A 23,337-nucleotide genomic window follows, 5' to 3' on the forward strand; every position below is an offset into this window, starting at 1 on the left:
ATTACCATAAAATTAATCTTAAGGCCATGGCACAACCGATAAGTTGGTCTGATCCAAATAGGTGGATTTCAGTAAAATTATGTATAATATTTTAGAAGAAATATTGTAAAATGATTTTTTTTTAAAGTAAGAATGTATAGTATATTTATCTCTAAAATTTGATGGATTAAGATGACAAACTTTAGATTAAATTAATAATAGGCATGTTCTTACTTACTCACTTCACATAAAAATTTACTTTAGATGTCCCTGTCAAATATTTTGAGTGGATAATTTTTTAAACCATTATAATGAAACAAAAAAATAATTGCATTAAATGAATGAAGTTCAACTAGAGTGCGTAGTAATTTGATATGCCAAACACTTCGAATTGCAAAGAACACATACATATATGAAGACTACCCTACCTATTCAATGAACCAAAATATGTTCCGAACTAATGGTTCACTTTGTTTCATTTGCTTTCATTGTGCTCTATTCATTAACATTAAACAAAGAAATGACCCCAAAGCAACTGAGACCCTTTCCTTTATAAACTCATCAATCTCTCCGCCTCCCTCCCTTTTCTCCTCTCACCCATTTTTAACCATTCCCTTCCCTCTCTCTCCTATCCAACGGTTCCTTCTTTTAAGGTTCTTCATGCATGTCTCCATATATTATAATTTTTCTGTTATTCTGATTCAAAAAAAGAGAGGGCATTTTAGATTTCCTCCTACAGATTCTGCATTTCCTTTTTTTGCATGCGTACATACATACTTTACACTTGATAGATAATAAATCATCGAGATGGGTCGTGTTAAACTTGAAATAAAAAGAATAGAAAACACCACCAATCGACAAGTTACATTCTCAAAGCGTAGAAATGGCCTCATCAAGAAAGCTTACGAGTTATCTATCCTATGTGACATTGATATTGCCCTTATTATGTTTTCTCCTTCAGGACGTCTCAGCCACTTTTCTGGCAAAAGAAGGTACCCTCTTGATCTTATACATGTATATATATTCCTGTTAATTTGTTTCCATTGCAAATGAAAATTCAATTTATTTTGCTATCATTTGTTTGTTAATTATAATGATATGTATGATGTATTAATTATTGGGCATTGTCTTTCCCTTCAAATATGAAACATGTCTCCTCCTTCCTCCTTTATCAATATTTCTTGAATACGACAGTGATTGCATTGGATCGATTTAGAGAAAGTTGAGATCATTCCTTCTTCATTTTCTTCACATAATTCTCACCTCTAAAGGGTTATGAACTATATATAACGAATGCAATTAATGACTTGTCACATTATTTTCCTTTTAATTTGGAAGATAAATTTTTTTAATTGAACAAAAGATGGCTGTCAACATTTTCTGTGGAGAGAAAAAATCAACATCAGTATCCAAAAAATAAAAAAATTCAATACCATGTTACTCTATTCCTTTAAGAAGCAAAATCTTCCCCTAAATTTCTATATCACCATTACTTGGGATTTATGATCGCTATTGTTCCTGTATATATTCGCTTCCCACCAAGGTCTTATTTATACTTTAGATGCAATGGCGCGAAGGTAGACCAAAAGTTATGTATGTCATAGTTTCGTAGAGTTGTAGATTTTCTTTTGGGCAGTTTGATTGTTTATGTTCCTACTTTTTTAGCGGATTGAACATGTTTGTGCCCCGAGAATTAGGATCTTGACCAAGATATGTTGTAGAATCTTTGCCTTAAAATCGTTGGCCTTAAAATTTGTTTTAAAGCAGCACCAAATTAATGTGCCAAAAAGAAGATTTTCAAAGTTGTGACCGAATAATGATTATTCTTTTAAAAGAAGGAACTGCTTATGCAAAATTTTAAAACTACACCGATCAAATAGTTTTTTTTTTAATCCATAACCTTGAGATGTATTGTTTGTGTTAATTGACATATAGTGTCGCATGAACTTCAACCTGGTTTACTTATATAATTTAGGCCTTTTGGATATGGTTTTAAACTCTCCTAAGTGTATGCTTTTAAATTCCTTTTTCGCAACCCATCCTGATTAGTTATTAGTTATTACCATTTATTATTATTATTATTATTATTATTATTATTTAGTTTTAAATTTTGGGTCTGCTGATGATGAGATCCATTATATAATGAGCCATAATGATATTGTTATTTTTGTGGTAATCAGGATTGAGGATGTTTTTACACGTTACATTAATCTTCCTGACCAAGAAAGAGATAAGTATGTTCAGAACATGTAACTTGATTTCGCATGAGTTATGGTCCTTCTAAATTTCTGTTCATACTCGGCTTTTTAATTTGATTATTTATAGTAATTTGTTTCTTGTAGCGCTGTAAGTTTTCCTGAGCAACCCTACCGCAGGTATACTCTCTTTTCTCTGCCTTCTTTTACTTTTTCTTTAGTTCCTTTATTTGCTGCTTTCACGAGCAAATTAACTATTGCACTTAACTAATTTCCATTTCTTTGTTTTATTTATTTATTTTTGCAGGGGTATTCAAAACAAAGAGGTATTTTCACTAACTATATTTATATAAAGATTAAACCCTTTCCAGAAAATATGAAAATTAAGAGAAAAATAAATCTTATGTTGTAAGAAAATTCTAATCTCATGTCATAGATACATTAACCGTGGGATTCACCTATTTAAAAAATAAGTAGCACACCTTTTTATAGTATGTGTAGTAAGAATTTATTTTTTCATGCAACGTGAGAAAAACAAACCCCGAGAATTAATTACTTGAAAATTTACGACAATATTTAAAGCATGAATGATTAAATATACTGTCCTAGCTATCTATGAATTTTTATAGGAATATACAAGATCTTCAAATTAAAATACGGAGTGGTTCCTGTAGTACGAATCTGAATATTTTATAAATGTTTGGGGCATTTTGCAGTATTTGCTTAGGACCCTTCAACAACTGAGGAGTGAAAATGACATAGCTCTTCAGCTAGCCAAGTTCGTAAATATGTCAAATATTTATTTTTTTGAATTATTTTCTCAAAGAATTTCGGATGATCTAATAGTGCTAAATTTTTGTTTTTCCTTTCCTACCGTTTCATCCCCTGCTTCAAAAAAGTCCGGGAGACATTAACTCTGAGATTGAGGTAAGCAAACTATGCTATATTCTATATTTAAATGAAGAGTTATAGTTACTACATCTTTTTGTTACTACTTGTTATTACTAAATCGTAACCGTTGATTTTCGTCAATCTAACGGTTATAATTTATTGGGTCATACTTATTATTTAATTATTAATTTCAAACAAATTATAACCGTTAGATTGACGGAAATCAATGGTTATGATTTAGTAATAACAAGTAGTAACAAAAAGAGGTAGTAATTATAACCTTCCCCATATTTAAAACTAGGGTAAAGCTATCATCATGTAACAGAATCTAAACAATTTTTCCTACTGAAACAAAAATGTATGTGAGTCCCGTACATGTAATAAAAACAAAAAATAAAAAATATTGGTGCGCAAACCAATGAATCAGTAGGTAAAATTTTTTATATCGTGTTAATTGTTACATGATATTCGTTTTCCCCTTAAAACTAAGTATAAGCCTTTTAAAGATAAGAGTATTTATCATGTGAGATAAGACTATTTATTTTTATTATTGTTGCTGTCATCTTCTTTGTCGTGATCATGAAAATCTCTTGTTTATTAGGAACTCCAACAAGAAGTTAGTAGGTTACAGCAACAACTTCAAATGGCCGAGGAGCAGATAAGGTTCCTTGAAAATAATTTGATGCTTTATTTATTTATTTATAATATAACTGTCCCACGTATTTGTTTATTTTATTTTTTCCATTAATGGTATTAATGTTGTGAGGATGAACACAGGATATATGAACCCGACCCATTAAAGATGACATCTATGGGGGAGCTCGAAGCCAGCGAAAAGCACCTGGTAGATACCTTAACACGTGTCATACAGAGAAAGGTTTGATAATAATCTATTACTCTATTTTTTTTTTTCTTTGTCGTGTGATATATTATTTGAAAAACTTTTGTGGTTGCAGGAATATATGTTGAGCAATCATCTATCTTCGTATGATCCATCTGGTATTCAGGTAACTAAATGCAATTATTAATAACGATGAATCAATATATATATATATATATATATATATATATATATATATATATCAGAATTTATATTTTGTAATAAGAATTTATATATACGCTTGTTATTTAAAATTAATTAGATAAATAAATAATAAAAAAAAACTGTAGCAGGGGATGCCGACAACTTTCGAGAATGTAGGTTGGTTGCAGGATGGTAGTCAGAACCATTCCCAGATGTTTGATACATCCGCTCCTTTGGATCATCTCAGGTTTCAATTTCATGTTTTTTATTTATTTAATTATTTATGATTGATGATTAATTCCTTTAAGAAAATTACAAACATTTTTCTTATGCACAAATATTTGATCTTTGTTTTTGTTTTTGTTTTTTTCTTTTTTCTGTAAATGAATATAATAAAAGTAATGAAATGTTCAGGGATTTGTCGTCCACCGTGTACGGTTCATTTTCACATGGGACGAGTTCGAATGCTGATCCACGAGGCATGGGAGAGTGTCACGTGACAAATCCAAGCGATGGGAACCTCGAAGCATGGCCTCAAGGATACACATTGTATCCTCATCATATTCAACATGACATGATGGGACATGACATGCCAGATATGATGCCACATGGGCAGGTGAATATCCCAATCACTGCCTCACACGTGGAACCGCCCAAGAATGAATCTGCAGAATATGATTGTAAACAACATCATCATCAGCTTAATACTCAATGACACATACTAAATGGCTAATGCTATGAGGAATGAGAAGCCAAGCCCCATTCTTAAATACTTTTGTTATAAATATGAAGCCAGCCAGCTGCTAAATGTCATTTTAGCTGGGTATGTGTAAGATTAGGTAAATGATGATAATGTGCATAGAAATTGTACTTGTGATGGTACTTGTATCACCAAGAAAAAAGAAAAAAAAAAATAGAATAGCTTGAAAGAAACAGCAAACAATTTTTTTCTTTTCTTTTTTTGTTCTTTTAGCATTATAGGAACTTACCAATTTTGAGTTAGTGTGATATAAACGGGCGTTCTCCATTATGCCTCAACACAATTTGTCCAACGACACATGTAGCTAGCTGTTATTAGGCAATTAAGGTCTCAAAGGCATGCTAGGATTGGAGCTAGCTTCATGCAATATGGTTCACAAAGATTCCATGAGTGTAGGTTTGCTTCAAAATGATGGGTTCTCAACTCAAAGAGGCGTGACTATGAAAAGGAAATTGTAATGCTAGAGCTGTTGAGATATATAGTCCCACATTGGTTGTATGTGCAACTAATGTGGTCTTTATAAGACCTTGGGCACTCCCACCTTTTGAGCTAGCTTTTAGGGTGATGACCTCAAGGTTTTTAACATGGTATCAGAGCCTCGCTGCCCCCCACTTTCTCTTGTGGCGTTTCTTAGCACAGGTAGGCTGAGTCTGTTGCATTGTCCACTCTTCAAGCCCAATGGGCTCTCGTGTGAGGGGGCGTGTTGAGATATATAGTTCCACATTGGTTGTATGTGCAACTAATGTGGTCTTTATAAGACCTTGGGCACTCCCACCCTTTGAGCTAGCTTTTGGGGTGGTTACCTCAAGGTTTTTAACAAAAGCTTCCTCACTTTTTTTAACATGTCCAAAAACTATAGTTTTTGGGACTCATCTAAATCAGAAGCTATTAATGCTAGGTAGCGTCTCATTAGCAAGGAAGCACGGACACTTGTAAAAACAGGAAGAGTCGGGTCCGACACGCTCCGACACGGCGACACGCTCCGACACGGTGTCGGACACGCGGTTGACTTTTTCCGACACGTTGACTATTTCGACACGCGAATTTGACCGTGTCCGACACGGTCAAATGGCATTTTCGTAATTTTTTTTTAATTTTTTTTTTTAAATTTTTTAATTTTTTTTTTTAAGTTAAAATATATTAATAAAGCTTCCACCTGATCATATCAATTTTTTCTTTTGTCTCTCTTCCCCTTAAGTAGATAAGAGATCATCTCAGTATCATTGTTGTCAATTCCTATTACGCTCTTGTTGTATCTTCTTCTCTCTGATCTCTCTCTAATATGATTTGATCTCTCTATCTGATATATCTCTCTCTTATCCCAGTTCTTATTTTTTTTATTAAAGATTCCATCTTTATAACGTGTTGATGAGTATTATTAATTTAGTTTCATTTTTTTGTTAAATTATTAAATATTAAATGAAATATACACTATATAAATTAAAAATATTATTTAATATTAAAACGTGTCCCAGCGTGTCGAAATCCATAATTTTTTAGGATTGACGTGTCGGAGTGTCGTGTCGTGTCGTGTCACGTGTCGCGTGTCGTATCAGTGCTACATAGCTCATTAGAGCCTAAAAACACAGTTTAGGGTATTTGGTAAGGGCTAAATTTCTAACTTAGGCAGCTCGAGAATCGATGGAAAAGGTGAGGATGAAAACAAGGTTTTGGTTGGACCTTGGGATACCACCTTTCCACATTCATTAGATGAATTAATCTAATAAAGAATTTATTTTCCTAATGACAAATTGACATCAACAGCAGCATTAAAATAATTCAAGCATGCAAATAATGGATCGTCACTACTCAGACATATTGAGTCATGAACCAAACTATCAATCAAATTCAATTTATGTACCTTGTTATTATAATAATTAGGAACCCGTTTACTGAAATGAAACACATTAAGCTCAATAGCCACATTGTCAAATGATAGTTTCAAGACACCACTTCCACAGTTAACCAATGCATTATATGTAGCTAAGAACGAGGGACCTAAAATGACATAAATAAGGGTACAAGGGTAATAAATAGGCTTAGTATCAAGCTTTAAAAAATCAATAGAAAAGTAAATGTTCTCAATTTTTATGAAAAATCATCAACAATGTCTCTAGGATATATAATACATCTATCAGCTATTTTAAGAGCCATCTTAGAGTCTGTTTGGATCCTCTTATTTTTAAGCTAAAAACTTCTTATAAGTTAAAGCTAAAAAGAAGAAGCTAAAAGGTGTTTGGTAATTACATAAAAATTTAACTTAAAAAGTACTTAAAAGCACATGTTTCAAGAAAATTATCTCTCTCTTTCTATCTTTATAACTCTCAATTCTAAAAAAAAGCACACAATTCAAGAAAAACAGATAAGAGCTTAAAAAAAAACTCTTCCTAGGAACTTTTAGTTTTCAACTTTTTTGTTCATTATAAAAAAAAGAACTTTTCATTATAAGAGTTTTTCCCAAAATCTGTTTGGCCTAGCTTATGCATATAGAGAATCCAAACAGACACTTAGTTGGTTTCCAACTCCCGAGACCCATCTGCAAGCAAATAGAATAAGGCAATCAATTAACACCGGCACCTAGATCTATCTATGGTCATTATATAAATATTTAACATGATATTCATTGAGAATGTAGTTCCAAAATTTAGTAGTCACAATGAGAGAAGGAAGAGAATGTATAGGGGACGTAGGGAAGGGAAACGAGAGTAGAGAGAGAGAGAGAGGTAGTGTTGTTGGGGGGGGGGGGGGGGGGGGGGGGGTGGAATTTCTGTGCCTTTCTTTATAACTTCCATCACTATTATACAATTTCCTAACCAGGTTTGTTATAACTAACTTGCAATTGAAAGAAAATAGTAAATGCATTTTAAGAGAAATACTAAAAAGGGAGGGTTATATTCACAAATTTTTTTGTTTACAAATTACAATATGTACTCCCAGAAGTATATAGTATAGTACATAATGTAATTTACAAAAATTTATAAACGGATGCTTCCTCATATTAATATGATAAACTGGTAATATCAATTGTGATTGCAGCTGCTGAGTTTGGACTGGGCTTTCATCTTGGCCTAATGCAGCTGATAGGCATCCCAGTACTTAGACCAGCATTTGCAAAAGATACCTCTTCCAATGGATCGGATGACAAACCATACTAAGAGCACTAACATTACATCTCAACTCAACTTTTATATAATTCACATTTGTTTTATGTCTAATCAACGTGGGATTGAGACTTCACACCATTCATACTTGAATTCTATTTCTAATAGTTCAGTCAAGGAGGCCTTTTGTGGAACAAGACTTTTTTTTATATAGTAGATTCTTCAAAATTTGAGCATATATAAGCACCTGTCTAATAGCATCACGAAAAGACAAAGTAATTTGCACCTGTTTAAAAATTTGTAAAATATCACTTGACTTCCTAGTGTCGGGGTTTACTAATCTAAGAGGAAAAGGGACCTTAGTCACATACTCTCGATCCCTATCTTCAAACTCTACAACTTTACACTATCCTCGTATAAACTATTCTTATCTATACAACTACTGGCTTTTTAACTTTTTATCATCCCTCTCAAACTCTACAATACGATTATCTATTTGCTTACCAGAATAAAGGGTGGTGATAGACTAAACCTGTTTGCATTTTTTAATGAAGCTAGATGTTTCCCGAACTGTATACAGTCGCCTCTCATCCTGATGTCCTCCAAACATGTCGTGACAATATTAATATTCTCAATAAGGTAATCACCCCCTAATGTTTCAACAAAAATATGTAACATATTTCTATTAAATTCACTAAGATGAAATCATTGCATTAGATCCTTGTCACCATTGATTATAATCCTTAATTCATCTCAAAGTAACCCTTCATATACTTATTTTGGTTTCACAACCCAACAGTACGGTTGAGTGCACATCCCCATCAGGGGCTAAAGCAATAGATATCTAGAACAACATCCTGAATGAATCCTCATCCATAACCAGTAAATAAAAATGCATATCAAGCCTCCTCCATTTGCCATAAGACCATGAAAGTTGAAACACGAACAAAAGATATATTGTTTTCATCCTCAGACTGAAAATAAGAACTTTAGTTCTTCAAACAACACTATTAATATATTTCTTTCGGGGAAAAAGTGCCCAAAAGGCCAAAACCAGAGGCATGCACATATGAACAGTATCTTTTTCAAATAAATTAAATTTTCACACGGAATGAACAATGAACAAATTAACAATCAGAATGAAAAGTGCATGGAATTCTCAAGGGCGGATGAATCAAATGGTGTCAACTCAAATATTCGTTGAGTCATTATTATTATTCAATCAATTCTCAAAGATAGCATGTCCTTTTAGTTTTCATTACGAGTACACTAGATGAGACCTACCTTACTTATTTCTATCCTACACACCGAACTTCATATTCGGAGCAGTATTTTATCATTTTAGAAATATTACTTGCATAACCTAATTTTGGTGTAACATCTTCACCAATTGTTGCACGGGTTTATTTTTCGAAAGTACACCATTTCCACACCAGCAAATTTGGTTAATAATGATTCAATTATTGGTTAATAAGGTATACTATAGGTGTGCAATTAGACCTTCCAACTTGTAAGATTGTGTAAATTATATATTCACAAATTTTTAAAGTAGTTAATGAAATTTTAAATGACAAGAAAAGAATATTGAATTATTTGGCCAGTAAAAAAAATGGGTATACTGCTGTAGTGCGAATTTATGTTATATGCTCAATAAATAATGCAAAAAACTTTAGATGACACATTATTCTAATGTCAACTAGGAGAACGCACAATTAAGATCGTGGGGTTTAATCACATTTTAAGCACTAGTCACTGCAAACATAACAGTGGTAAAAAAAAAAAACCAAAAAAATAAGCATTGTATACACAACTCAAGGTAACAAATACTGCTTCAGCTGTTCAGCAACAGGGAAAACAATGCGTAAGGAATCCAGGTTGCACAACTAAGATAGTTCAACCCTCAAAATTGCTCCCAGGCAAGAAGAGTCAATTGGATTAAAGCATAGACATGAACATGCCCACTCTATCCTGTGTGAGTCTTGACCCCTTGGGCATAGAAACTCTAATACTATGCTAAATACCAATCTCCTAAACGCTTAAATTATCATGTGGAGGCTTATTAATGCCTTTATTATATCTCTAACAGTTTCTACTAGCAAAATCAATCTAGAAACCAGTAAGTGGTATAGACTATTTCCGTAAGTAGTTCATGCACACTAAAAAAGGTACATAGCAGGTACCCCTGAATACGACTGAATCTGTCAACAATATCTCAAGCTTAGTTCAAGGAGGTGCAATATGAACTAAATATTGAAGTTAACTAAACTTCCCAACTATATGGAAATGCTAATATCAGAGAAGAAATTTATCATTAGATAGATAATAAATTGACGTTCTAACTGCTCATAATTTAGGGTTTTTAATGCGAAATAGATCCTCCCTGGCCATATATAGAAACAATTCTTTTCATTGTTTCCTTTACCAAAGGGGCAAACTTTATATTTCCGAAATATATTGCTACGGAAAAAGATTTTGACAAAAAATAAAATAAAATAAATCTATCACAAAGATAATAAAATCTAATAGATGAACCCCACCACAGTACAAGCATGAATAAAAATACTTAATTTACAATAAAATTATTCAAAGCATGACCATAAACAATTTTTTGAGCCAATGAAAAGAAACCTCAATAACTTGAGTTATCAAACACCCATGGCTCATGCACAAACAGCTCCCAACCATTCATTTGGACTGTTCCTGCTGCAATATCCTCAGCACGTTTCCTGGATGCTTCAGCTTTTCTGGCTGATGCAGCAGCATCCTGCAAAAAGGAATACAGACACTATCAATTTGGAGACTCTGTATAGGATTAAATTGATGATTCCATGCAATCGAACAAAATTTCTCAAACAAGTAGCTTAAAAGTGCTTCAATCTGTTTGACTGAGGCCATTTAACAACTAGCAGTTCAATAAAGCGGTTGCAACACTATCCCTAGTAAATGACTAGGCCATTTAATTACTCAATCCTGATTTCAACATGGCAAAATCTTTGCAGTTGCCAAAAATTTTGCATGTAAATAAAGCCCTCCCCCCCCCCCCCCCCCCCCCCCCCCCCTCTCCAACCTCCTCTTCCCACTCTCATTATAAAAAGTTGAAGAATAAAATAAACTGTTAAAGCAGGAGACCTGTGCCTTCCGCATTGAATACATCTATATTCTTGGTTCTTTGCTTTTCTGTTTTCTTCACTTTGGTAATTATCAAATGCAACCACTAAGTTTAGAATATATGATCTCCTCTGCATCCTTCTATTTTAAGGGAGACAAGAGAGCTACTAAGAACTAAAATCAATGACATGTGCCAGCATATCTAAGAGAAATCTAATTAATCCAGGAAGCAATCAGGACCATCAATCTGTTTAATTAGTGCAGCTTGCTTGTTAAATTAGAAAGTGGCAGGAGGCAGGGCTAATGTTCTTCCTTCCAGGTTACACCAAAAATTAGAAAGGAAAAGGAAATAAAAAAAAATAAAACTCCCTTATTGCATTTTGGCGTTCAATCAACAACACAAGATAGCTAACCAATTTTGTGTTTAAACTACCCCAGATCATGCTGCTAAAGTTTTAATCTTCACAAACTACCCTTGTTCCTTATTAGCCCAAAGAATTAATCCCCACGTTAACATATAAGATGAAAAGGTCTTCTTTTCTTAATTCTAAACTTCATTACAATCATAATTTTGAAAATTTCTTCTTTTAAGTATATTACTCATTAAATTATGAAAAAAATATAAAATTTCTCAAATTTCTAATTGCCCGTGAAGTTAAAATGTTGTAAAATCATATAACATCCTACCCATTATAAAAAAGTGTACAAGAAAACAGAATTCAAACGCAATAAACAAGGAAAGAAAAAAAAAACCCTAACTAAGTAATAGAAAAAGCGAGAGAAGGAAAAACCTTCTGGCGCTTCCATGAGAGGAACTGATCCTGTGTGAGAGTAGTGGTAGAAGGTCTTGGCCTCTCTTCTGCGTGCTTTTCCTGCGCTTCAGTTTCTGCTCCCATCGTTCTGTTTCCGACCAAACCACCAGGTACTGAACAAGACAAGGGTACAAGGTATGACGACGCCTTCAACGATGTGTCGTTTATTGGATTGTTATTTATAAAATATTGAAAAGAAAACGTTGCCCATTTTACCAATTTTGTTGGCTACCAGAATATTTCATTTAACAACTAGTTTAATTTTAGTTAACATAAGCACGTGTTCGTCAAAAAATAAAAAATAAAAAATTTAGGGATTTTTTTTTGGAGAATTTTAAGGGGTTTATTTTAACATACATATTTGATTTTAATTTAAATGTTGATGGAATATCTATTTGAGTGTTCTCAAATATTAGTGCATTCAGCATTGTATAAGTAATATGATTTTTTAGAGGAAGGATTAACGTGCATCTTATAAGAATAGTAAATTTTATATTAAATATTAATTATTGATTTAATTATACCTAACGACTTATTAATTACATGAACCAATCGAAGAAGAATCAATAACTAATTTTGGCGGGTATAAAATAATTTTGTTCCAATTTTTTATTTTCTTCCATGTTTAGACCGAATTTCCTTTTGCCACGAGACATCAACTCACCCAACTCCTTGTTCATTTTAAATAAATATTATACTTAATTTACTTATTAATAAAGTTAATTATATATCAAATGATGTAGCTCAGTTGACGCATAGGAGCTGAGCAGATAAATGTGAAAGCATGTGTTCGATCTTTTTTAGTACCATATTTTGGGATTTAAAGTCTTAATTCTGGACTTGTCTTGAACAGGATGACCTCCGTGAAGGATACATGTGGTTTATTCAAAAATAAATAAATATTAATTATATTGATTTATATTTATTAGTTTAATACCCTTAGTCCAATATTATTACCTTTTTTATGTATTTTATTTATTTATATCATGTAAGAGATTAATTTAAAAATTGTAATTAATTATTTTATAAAATTTAATTTAAAAATTTGTAGTGCAAGTAGAGCAAAAAAAGGTACGGGCTATACTGGTTTTTTATAAGGGAAATTTAAAATTTTGTTCCTAAGAATCCAAGTAGGTACTCAACTCGATTTATTCCATTCCCGAATCTATTACTACTATAATTATGAATTATATCTAAATCTTTATTTGAATTACATTTAAGTGGCCATACAAATAAACATCACTCACTTCCAAAATTGAGAAATTATAGCAATAAGGTAGTTTATGACACCCCATAGTGCATGGTATATCCCTCCCCCTCTGGTGCAGCATGGCACAATCCCATTTGGAATAGCTGACCAGCTTGTGTAGGAGAAGATAATATCACACAAGTTTATGTGCTTAAATATGCAATTCAGCATTAACATTTTAACAAAACCCACAACCTATGCAATAAAATTTAAAGATAGCATGGCACAGAGACACGTGATATCAAGTGCTAGCAAATTTAGGAGAGACATGCATCTATGGCTTCTCCAACAGTAAGGAAAATCCATTCTTTTCCAATTTTGTCAACAAAGTGTGCAAGCTTAAGCTTGTGAATTACTAGCCACCTTGGGTTGACCATAGCTAACTGTTAAAAACACATAGCACAAGTGTTAGATCTTATAACTTTGGACAACTACATATAAAACATTGTTACTTCCAAAGAATATAGATTCATGGTGGCCTCACTTGTACGCCACGTGAAAGCAACCTCTTGTGCAGTTCCTCTAGTGCTAGAATTCCGGAAGTATCAACATTCATTAGGTCTATTAAAGAGAATTTCAGAGGAACATTGCATAAGATCAAATTTATGAATGTTTAGGCGTCAAAATTCTGAGTTCTAAAAATGTAACAAAACTCACTTGTCATGTCTAGAACTATTGCTTGGACCCTTCCTTTGGTAGTTTCTTTAAGGTCATCTTCTTCCATGACCCACTTCAGTATTCTGGAACAAGTGAAAAAAATTCATACATGGTATTAATTTGTGCTAAAACCCTCTCTAAATCATTTTGTAAAGTGCTTGCCTTTCTCTGACAAAATTAGCATTTGCAAAGCAAAGTGAGCCAGAGCTTATGCGAATCACTATGATGCCTGGAGTGCTCATGGCCATGGGATATTGAGTAACATCGCAGAAGGCTTCAGTTCTTGGAACTCTACCTAGAACTTCTATTCCAGGTCGAATTGATTGTATCAGTATCTTTGCAAACGAGATTATCACCTGCACATTAAAAATTGATGTTATGATCACGTAATTGATTACTTTAAAATTCGGCTTTGTTCAAAAAGAAAAATTTATCTGGATTTCTAATTGAACCAATGTGATTGTAACTGCGCTTAATATCATAATGCAATGTTAACAAATCAGTTCTAGAACGAGGTGTTATAATGGGTCAAGTAAACAGGCTATATTCCTAACTAAAAAATGCTTGTAAATGTAAGACAAATGAGTGATGGAAAAATTCTTACATGCTCTAAATATACTATACAGTGATGTTTGGATGGTTCCAAAACTTAATTATACAAGTTATGAATGTCATGCCAAAATTGACCAGACTAACATACTCTGAAAGCTCGATATGTAAGGCAATTAAGGAGCTAGGAGTCAACCAAAATCAATACAAGTCTCATGTGCAAAATGTTAATAATTTTAGGTTACTGTCTGCTTGTAAGGATGCTACTTAGTATGCAATAAATGAAAAAAATTGAAAGCTGCCGATTACTTACTGCAACAAGAAGACCAATCTCTACGGATACAAACAAGACGCCCAAGAAAGCAGCAACACAGGCAAGAAAGTCTAATTTGTCAACCTTATAGATATAGCAAGCCTCACTTATGTCAATCAATCCAGGAAGTGCTGAGAGGATGATAGAAGCAAGGATAGCCATAGGGGTGTAATATAGGAGCCTTGTAAATAATTCGAGGGACAAAACCACCGTAATGGCCATCACAATATTTGATACTGCTGTTTGACATCCTGCACTGAAATTTACTGCAGTCCTTGAGAATGAACCTGCAAGTGTTCACCAGGAAACTATAAACAACTTTGATACACACCAAATACATAAAAGAAGTATTACAAATTAATTGCACAGTTATTAACAAAAGATATACCAGTTGCCACATAGCATGAAGTTAAAGATCCTGCTATGTTCATGAATCCCATTGATAACATTTCTTTGTTCCCATCAAGATGGTATCCCTTAATGGAAGCAAAAGATCGACCAACAGCTATTGCTTCCTGAATCAGAAGTTCAGATTGCTATCAAAATCACAGGAATCAGAACAGGGAAAAAGAAATAATAATTTGGAGAAAATTAGGAAATGAATTAACATACAGTGAGTGCAATAACTGCACAAATCAGTCCAATTTTAGCTGCTTGTCCAACATTTTGACCATGGAATTGCAACTGGTGAACTGAACTTGGATTCAGGCCTCCTTTGACGTGCTTTATTATATTAACCCCGTGTGTATCAGCTTTTGACAAATACACAATTAAAGTTGATAGTATAACTGATAGAAGTGGAGAAATAGCAGGCAACCAGAAAAGCTTTTTGTTTCTTCTGCCCTGAAATGAGAAACATTATAAAAAGTTCCCATTAGCCAGATATAGTTAAGAATTGGAATGTAAATACCAGATATTTCATTACTTACAATAAAACGAGTAATTAGAAGTAAAATCAAGAATGAGCACCCCAGGATCAAATTCAGAGGGGACCACTGTCAACGGAATAAACAAAGAATAATGTCAAATATCAACAAGAAGACCTATATAAATTCGATGGTTCAGATTTAAGAATAAGATTCTGTGTAATGTTTTTCTAAATGTAACTAAACTTTATTAGAACATGAATCAAATGGCAAAACCAACTCACTTTTTCTCCAGAAGTAATTTGATGATGTAATGATTTATAAACAGATGCCAACACTGATACTGCATCAGTTTTGGAGGTAAAGTGAGTAATTCCCAGCAATCCCTTGAGCTGCTGAAGACCAATAATAATGGCTGCGCCTGCCATGAATCCAACTAGGGCAGCATGTGAAAGAAAATCCACAAGAAAACCCAACCTGCAAATGTTGGAAGATAAACTAGTTAGTTTATGAGAAAAACTAAAACTTAACAAGAAATTTCACAAATAGATGAGGAAACAACCTGAAAACACCAAATGCAGTTTGAAAAACTCCAGCAAAGAAGGTCACAGTAAAGACGGTGTTTCTATAAGCATGGGGATTAGCAACAGGATCTTCCACTTTCTGAACCAGGGAGGATAACAGCATTGACACTACAGCTACAGGTCCAATTGCAATTTCTCTTGAGCTCCCCATCATAGCATAAATAAGAGGAGGAAGAACACTAGTATCTGAATGGAACAAAAACAAACCAATAGTGAAATTAGAAAGAATGGAGATTCACTAAAATGTTGAAACAAAAAAAGAAGGAAAAAAACTCATGCTTACACAGTCCATATTCAGGATCCACTTTTGCTAAATTAGCATATCCTATACTCTGCAACATTCAAATGAAAAATACAAGAATGAAGGTAAAAATCTGGGGGAATGTAACGTTTTAATTTTTCCTGCATTGCTCTGAAGACAGAAGTAAATCAAAGAAATGTTTGTGAATACCTGAGGTATGCTCAGGCTGGCAAGAGTTAAACCAGCTAACAGATCATCTTTAAACTTTGAGGCATTGTAATCTCTTAACCAACTAAGGATTGGAAATAAACCCTGCAAGAATGAGAAAGCATATCCATGGAAAGTTTTCTTCTTGGATGAGAAACAACAGAACTTGTTCCCATGAGGCAAAAGGGTCTCCTTGACTGAACTAAGTAGCTTCTTCCAGAGAGGTGGTGGATTGGGAGAATCCAGCACCCAATTGGACCTTTCTATTTGACCAGTATCCTCAGGGTGAAGGACACCTTGCACTCTCATACTGGAAGCTTCAGGGGGCACTGAACCCATGATTGTTTGAAGTGTTTGGTTGAACTCTTCTGAGTTGTACTTAACATAGAATCTTGTCAGTTGAATACCATAAACACCACTAATTTTGACATATTTGGATGATTGTCTGAAAGGGATAGCACAGAGCTTGATAGAAGCCTATGCTTAATGAGGGGTAGTTGTAGCACCACTTTGATTGGCTTATGTAGCAGAGCATCTATTCGTAGATAAGGGACAAATTAGCTTTCAGTATCTTGCCAATTCTCATTTCCGACATCATTTTGCATGTAATGGAAGGAGAATATAACCAATTTTATGTGGTTCCTCAATCTTCAACCCATAAAGCCAGTTATTATCAATGGGAAAGCAATCTAAATAAGAATTTCACGTGAATTTCAAATAATCACATTATGCTAGTCATTATTGTGAGCAGTGCAATATTGTGCAAGAAAGAGGATTTTCAATGCATTTTAGCTAAATAATTGATATTCGGTCAACAAGGCATTCAATGAATTCTCTCATGTTAAATTTTATGATGATTATGTGAAATTTTGGTGTCTATCTTTATTTTCATTAATAATAATTGAATTCCACTTATTTAATACATACGAAGAAAGAGATAGACACAAAAAAAATTTTATGATTAGATTGTGTGAAATTTTAATCTGAAAGGATCCACTCTCTTCATATCATATATTCATTCAACGGTGGACCTCATACTTTATTTGGGGTCACTGGAGCCACGTTGAGAGACCAATTGGGGCCTTGTATAATGACCCTAACTGGTAAATCTTAGTTAGAGATTTAATTTAAGGATTTAAATGCCATAATTAGATTCAGTGAGCGATTTCGAGTATTTTGACTGTAATCATGACTATGTTATGAACAGTTCGTTCTGCCGGAGAATTTACAGTTTTGTGAATTAACCGGTAGAGCTTAAAATGAGCAAAATAATTTTAGGAACATAATTTGAAAATTCTGATGACAAATATGAGTTCAGAACGAAAAATTGTATAGTCTGGCACTTTCCGTGAAAATCTCGTGAATAGTGTTTATACCGGGTATTTTGTACTGCTGTTTAAGCAACCGGTAGAGTCCAGAAATAAATAACTGATGAAATAAGAATAAGAAAGTCCAATATATGCCAAGCAAGTCAATATAGGCCCAAGAAAATGATAAGTTTATAAGTGTTAAGTTTCAGAATTTAATAAAGTACAGTTAGTGGTTCACAGTGCATTTCGTTAAAAACGGTGCAAAAACCATACTGTGAATTATAAATATTGTTCCTTAGAAAATAACAGTTCATGTAAAGGACTTTAGAAAAATAAAAATATATTTGTAGCTTTGAGTTAGTTCCGGGTTAGTTTAAGTGAAAATACGCGAAAGAAAAATACCCGGGTAAAAGGCCACATGTGCTCACCTTTTTAAGTCACTTAAGCTTCATTTCCAAATAAAATTCTCTCTCCTCTCCTCACTCCAAACCCGAGCTGCACCATGAGAAAGGGGGTTAGGGTATTTTTCTGATTTTGTTGATTCTCTTTGAATCTTCCACCAAATCTAATGACCCACCACATAAAATCGATTAGGAACTACTCAATGAATCCATTGCACCTATCCATTTGAGCTATAGTTGAGTGTGTGAAGAGTTATTCCTCCTCTCATTTTCGAGTTACTATTCATTGGAGGAGAAAAAGTGAGTTTTTGATGGAGCTTGGCTTGGAGATTGCTCTCTAGGCTTTGTACAAGTGTTTAGAGGTAAGAAACCTCTATTTCCATGATATTATTTTGATGATTTAAGTTATGAAATATATGAGCATGTTGTGAGTGGGGAATAATTGATGTTGGAATGTGAAATTTATGATGGATTATTGTTGTTTAGGAAGTTATAGTGTTGAGTAAGCATCCACATGTGATATAAAAATTTAAAAGCCCTATTGCATCTTCCTCCTAGGTTTCGGCCATCATGGAGTGAGTAGGAGTTATTGTGGAAAAATTATATTATGTATTGTGAAGGTATAGTGTGTTGGAAATGAGTGAAAATGGATGAGTTAGTAAGAATGCCTAAGTAAAAAGGACTTGGTGTCTAAACTCAAAATAGGAATTTAGTGGAAGCATTCCTAGGTGTTTGCAAGTTGTAATGAAGTAACGAAAATGTATTGTAAAAGAGAAGGATCTTTGGAAATTCCCCTTATAGGATTCGACCTATAGGGTATTTAGGGATATATTTTGTACATTTTATTTTAAATAAAAAGTGTTGTAATAAATTGTATAAAGGTGATGAGTTTTGAAGAAAAATAGCATGATTTATGTTGAAAATTCCTAAGGGAATGGTTGATTAAATTAAAGAACACCAACGGTTATAAAGAGGTCTAGACTTGTGTATTGGCATAGGATTGGCAAAAATGCAAAGAAAGGAAAATAAGCGATAAAATGTATGCTTATGAAATAATTATGGTATTGCATCATTTTATTGATGCATTGTAAATTATTCTCTAGGTGTGCCTAGGGATTGAGAAGGATCGGAAATCTCTTGAAGCGATAAAAGTAACTTGTTCCACAAGTAAGCGTATTGGTAAAGCTTCAAGAGGTAAGCTCTATGTTTAAGGAGTCTTTTCCTGCTTGAGTGCTCCACCATGGTTAGTGAACTATGGTTGGACTGTATGACTGTGATTTAGATGCTTTGTATAGATGCATTCATATAGAGTTATTTGATAACATGATATGTTTTGCTCTGATATGACTTCTGTAATATGATTTCGGTAACAATCTCTGGCCATTGATTGTATAGTACCCGGATGTCCGCTTTGGGGTCCTCCCTCGGGACTGATGGTGTACGCCTCTGATATGTCTGGTTCCGCTTTGGGGTCCTCCCTCGGGAACATGTGCGTTGATTTCCGCTTGGGGTCCTCCCTTGGGAATGACGGCGCACATCTCTGATATGATATGGATATATGCTCTGTTCTGTTATGATATCTGTTATATGTTGTATTTGTATACTCTGTATCTGACTTTCATGCAGGAGTGAGCCAAGGGTATGGAGAATTCTCTATAAACCTGGAGCTTATTGAGATTTGTAATCTCACCCCTCTTTGGGGACATATTTTCAGGTGCCCAGATTCCCGGTGAGTCCTCACTAGGCAGGGACACGACACGTGGCTGAGGCAGTTGACAGATTGGATTTGGAGTGGCTGTAGGCTACTACCTTTTTGGAGTGTTTGATGTATTTTAGTATTTTCGCATTTGATGGATCATGATATTGATCCTTTATTGTGTATATGGCCTGTATATGTTTTGTACATGTCTGTCGCTTTGATGCATGTACATTTGGGTATTCAGGCACGTTATATGATGAGGTAGTATTCAGATATGTTTACGTGTTGGATTGCATGCTGTTAGATATAGTGGCACTGAGCCAAGTTATGCATGCGCCCACGGATGGGCATTTGATTATATTTGTATAAACTGTTTATCAGGAAATGCTTCTGTGAGGGATTGGAAAATCCCCAGTTGTCCGATTTATAGAGGAAACTCTGCCCGATTTTCGTTTACGACGAATGAGAATTTAAAAAGAAAAAGAAAAAGTTAGCTCGTATTTTCAGAAGTTAAGTCTTCCGTTGTTTTCTGTTTTATCATATGTATGTTAATTGAACCGGCTTGAGACGGGGATGTTACATTTATGGTATCAGAGCAGTTTCTCTATAAGAGCCTGTGAAATATTGCATGAACTGTTCGGGTTGTTATATTCTTGAGTTTTTCTTGGAATACTATGATATGCATGTCTGATCATCGAGTGTGAGCGTAGCTAACTCATTCCTTTGTGTGAAATATGCAGAATTATGGTTCGCCCAAGAAGGACTTCTGATCCTCCTATTGACCCGACCGATCCAATATTAGCAGATTTGGCTAGACCCCGACTAAACCAGCGGGGAAATACTTCACAGCCAGATCCAATGATAATGGCCTTAACTGAGATGCAGCAAAATATGGCTGCAGCTAGGCAGCGAGAGCTAGAAGTGATGATGAAAGCAAATCAAGATCTGTTAGAGGCTAATAGATTGGCCAATCAAGAAATGATGGCAGCAAGCAGAATGACGAATATTGAAATGATGAGATTACTCTTGGTTGAGGTGAGGGCGGGTGGGCAAGGTCCACAGCCACAACCTTTGCAACAGCCACAGCCTGAGCCACAACCACAACAGCCTGTTCCTCCTCCTCATAATCCCATTGTTGTGGAGGGTGAAGGAAATAATGATGTGAATGAAGAATCTAGTCACAGGGGTGGTGTGGCACAGCCAGCCACTAATAGAGAGCAAAGAGAAAGAATGCTAAATGCCTTCCGAAAACATGCACCACCAAATTATAAAGGAGGCATTGATCCTATTGCTGCAATTCAGTGGTTAGAAGAATTGGATCGCATTTTTACTGTCATGGAGTGTGATGATCAGCAGAAATTGTTGTATGCTTCTTATATGTTGCAGAATGATGCAGCTGATTGGTGGAGAAATACCCGTCTGCCCTTGGAATGTCAGGGTTATGCTATTACCTGGCCTTTATTTGAAAGGCAATTCTTGCTGAAATACTTTCCGGCTGAAGCCCGGATAAGGAAGAAGGGTGAATTTGAAGAACTAAAGCAGGGTCAGATGTCTATTGATGAATACTTGAATAAGTTCAATAAGCTGGCCAAATACTCTCATTTCCAGAGAGCTCCACCTACAGAAGATGACTTGATTTTTAAATTTCATAGAGGATTACATGATAACATCTCTGAAAAACTTGCAGGTGACTCATTTGATACTTTTGCTGCACTTGTTAAAAAGTGTAAAAATATTCAAGAATATTACAGAAGGAAGCATAAGGACCAATCTGCTCCTAATTCTGGTCCTAAAAACACCTCTGGGAATTCTAAAGGAAAAGGGTTGCAGGTTAGACAGTCTGATGGTAAGTTCAAAAAGACGGGAAATTCTAAGCCTGGAAATATTAAGCCTGCTTCTCTATGTGCTACATGTGGTAAAGTTCATGCAGGGGTTTGCAGAAAAGAGCAAAGACTGTGTTACAAATGTGGCCAACCTGGGCATTTTATTAGGGACTGCCCCTTTAATGGGGGACAGGTTTCTACTATTCAGGCCACTCCGGCTCCTATTGTGGTTGAGGAACCATCTCTACCTCTCCCACCTCCAGTTGCCCGAGTATATGCAGTGACTCAGCAAGAGGCTGAGAGGTCAGCTAGTTTGGTGCGAGGTATGATTTCTATTCGTGATGAAATGCTTAGTGTTTTGTTTGATTCTGGTGCCACACATTCTTTTATTGCTGATTATGTAGCTGAAGCATTTGGTCTGCATGTGATAAAAATGAAAACTCCTATGCGTATTGTTACGGCTGTGGGAAGAGTTTTTAATGAAGACTATGTTTGTGAAAATGTGAAATTCAAGTATGAAGGCAGGGAATATTCTGCCGACTTTATTGTCTTGCACCTTGCTTCTGTGAATTTAATTCTGGGGATGGATTGGTTGTCCAAGTACTGTGTGAAGATTGACTGCTGCAGTAAAACCATTTCTGTCTCATCTCATGATGAAGAAAGGGAGTCTCCTTATTTGTCTGTACTTCAGGTGGTAAAGGCCTTGAAGGAAGGAGATTCCGGGTATGTTTTATTGGGAGGTCTAATTGGCGTCAACAAGGAGCCAATTTCTGTTATTCCGATTGTCTCTGAGTTTGAGGATGTCTTTCCGGATGAAATTCCGCACTTTCCTCCAGAGAGGGAAATTGAATTTGCAATTGACTTATTGCCTGGTGTGGGACCTATCTCTCTTGCCCCATACCGGATGTCACCTCTAGAATTATCTGAATTGAAGAAGCAGATTGAAGACTTGTCCAGTAAGAATTTTATCAGACCGAGTGTGTCTCCGTGGGGAGCACCGGTGATCTTTGTTAAGAAGAAGGATGGGTCTATGAGATTATGTACAGACTACCGGCAGTTGAACAAGGTTACTGTTAAGAATAAGTATCCTTTGCCGCGGATAGATGATTTGTTGGATCAGTTGCGGGGTGCGACTGTATTTTCTAAGATTGATCTCCGGTCCGGGTATCATCAGATCCGGGTAAAGCCGGATGACGTTCCGAAGACAGCTTTCAGGTCCCGTTATGGGCACTATGAGTATCTGGTTATTCCTTTTGGGCTTACAAATGCACCAGCCGTTTTCATGGGTTAGATGAATCGGATCTTTAAAGCCTATCTGGATCAGTTTGTGGTGGTCTTTATAGATGACATACTGATATATTCAAAGAGTAAAGAAGAGCATTTTGAGCATCTAAATGTTGTTTTGCAGATTCTGAGAGAGCATCAGTTGTATGCTAAACCATCAAAATGAAAATTCTGGCTTTCTGAGATACAATTTCTGGGCCATGTCATCTCATCTGAAGGAGTGGCAGTGGACCCGAGCAAGATTGAAGCAGTGGTAGAATGGGAACGTCCTAAAAATGTTACAG

The 23,337-nt window shown here is 34.9% G+C and overlaps 3 protein-coding genes across 3 annotated transcripts; 1 reads left to right on the top strand and 2 right to left on the bottom strand.

Moving 5' to 3' along the window:
• The first annotated feature begins 786 nt into the window (after positions 1-786).
• On the top strand, positions 787-8,004 carry LOC133316298 (agamous-like MADS-box protein AGL104). Its single transcript, XM_061518037.1, has 12 exons — positions 787-971; positions 2,160-2,213; positions 2,322-2,354; positions 2,482-2,500; positions 2,891-2,952; positions 3,074-3,101; positions 3,667-3,728; positions 3,843-3,942; positions 4,022-4,072; positions 4,236-4,336; positions 4,504-4,769; positions 7,886-8,004. Exons 1-12 carry the CDS (start codon positions 787-789, stop codon positions 8,002-8,004), a joined length of 1,080 nt encoding a protein of 359 aa, XP_061374021.1.
• Positions 8,005-10,451: 2,447 nt separating this feature from the next.
• Positions 10,452-12,012, bottom strand: LOC133316317 (uncharacterized). The gene is made up of 2 exons (XM_061518056.1): positions 11,850-12,012; positions 10,452-10,714 (listed from the first exon to the last, which is right to left on the bottom strand). The coding sequence occupies exons 1-2, from the start codon at positions 11,952-11,954 to the stop codon at positions 10,580-10,582; spliced, it is 240 nt and encodes a 79-aa protein (XP_061374040.1). The 5' UTR covers positions 11,955-12,012; the 3' UTR covers positions 10,452-10,579.
• Positions 12,013-13,095: 1,083 nt separating this feature from the next.
• LOC133316276 (low affinity sulfate transporter 3-like) lies at positions 13,096-16,875 on the bottom strand. The gene is made up of 12 exons (XM_061518008.1): positions 16,540-16,875; positions 16,372-16,420; positions 16,067-16,274; positions 15,789-15,981; positions 15,568-15,633; positions 15,251-15,481; positions 15,027-15,153; positions 14,639-14,925; positions 13,939-14,132; positions 13,777-13,859; positions 13,604-13,680; positions 13,096-13,502 (listed from the first exon to the last, which is right to left on the bottom strand). The coding sequence occupies exons 1-12, from the start codon at positions 16,873-16,875 to the stop codon at positions 13,377-13,379; spliced, it is 1,977 nt and encodes a 658-aa protein (XP_061373992.1). The 3' UTR covers positions 13,096-13,376.
• Between the last annotated feature and the right edge of the window lie 6,462 nt (positions 16,876-23,337).

Source organism: Gastrolobium bilobum, unplaced genomic scaffold (genome assembly GCF_033153095.1).
Source record: "Gastrolobium bilobum isolate Gb01-03AN ecotype WA unplaced genomic scaffold, APGP_CSIRO_Gbil_v1 utg3519, whole genome shotgun sequence".
Classification (NCBI taxonomy): Eukaryota; Viridiplantae; Streptophyta; class Magnoliopsida; order Fabales; family Fabaceae; genus Gastrolobium; species Gastrolobium bilobum.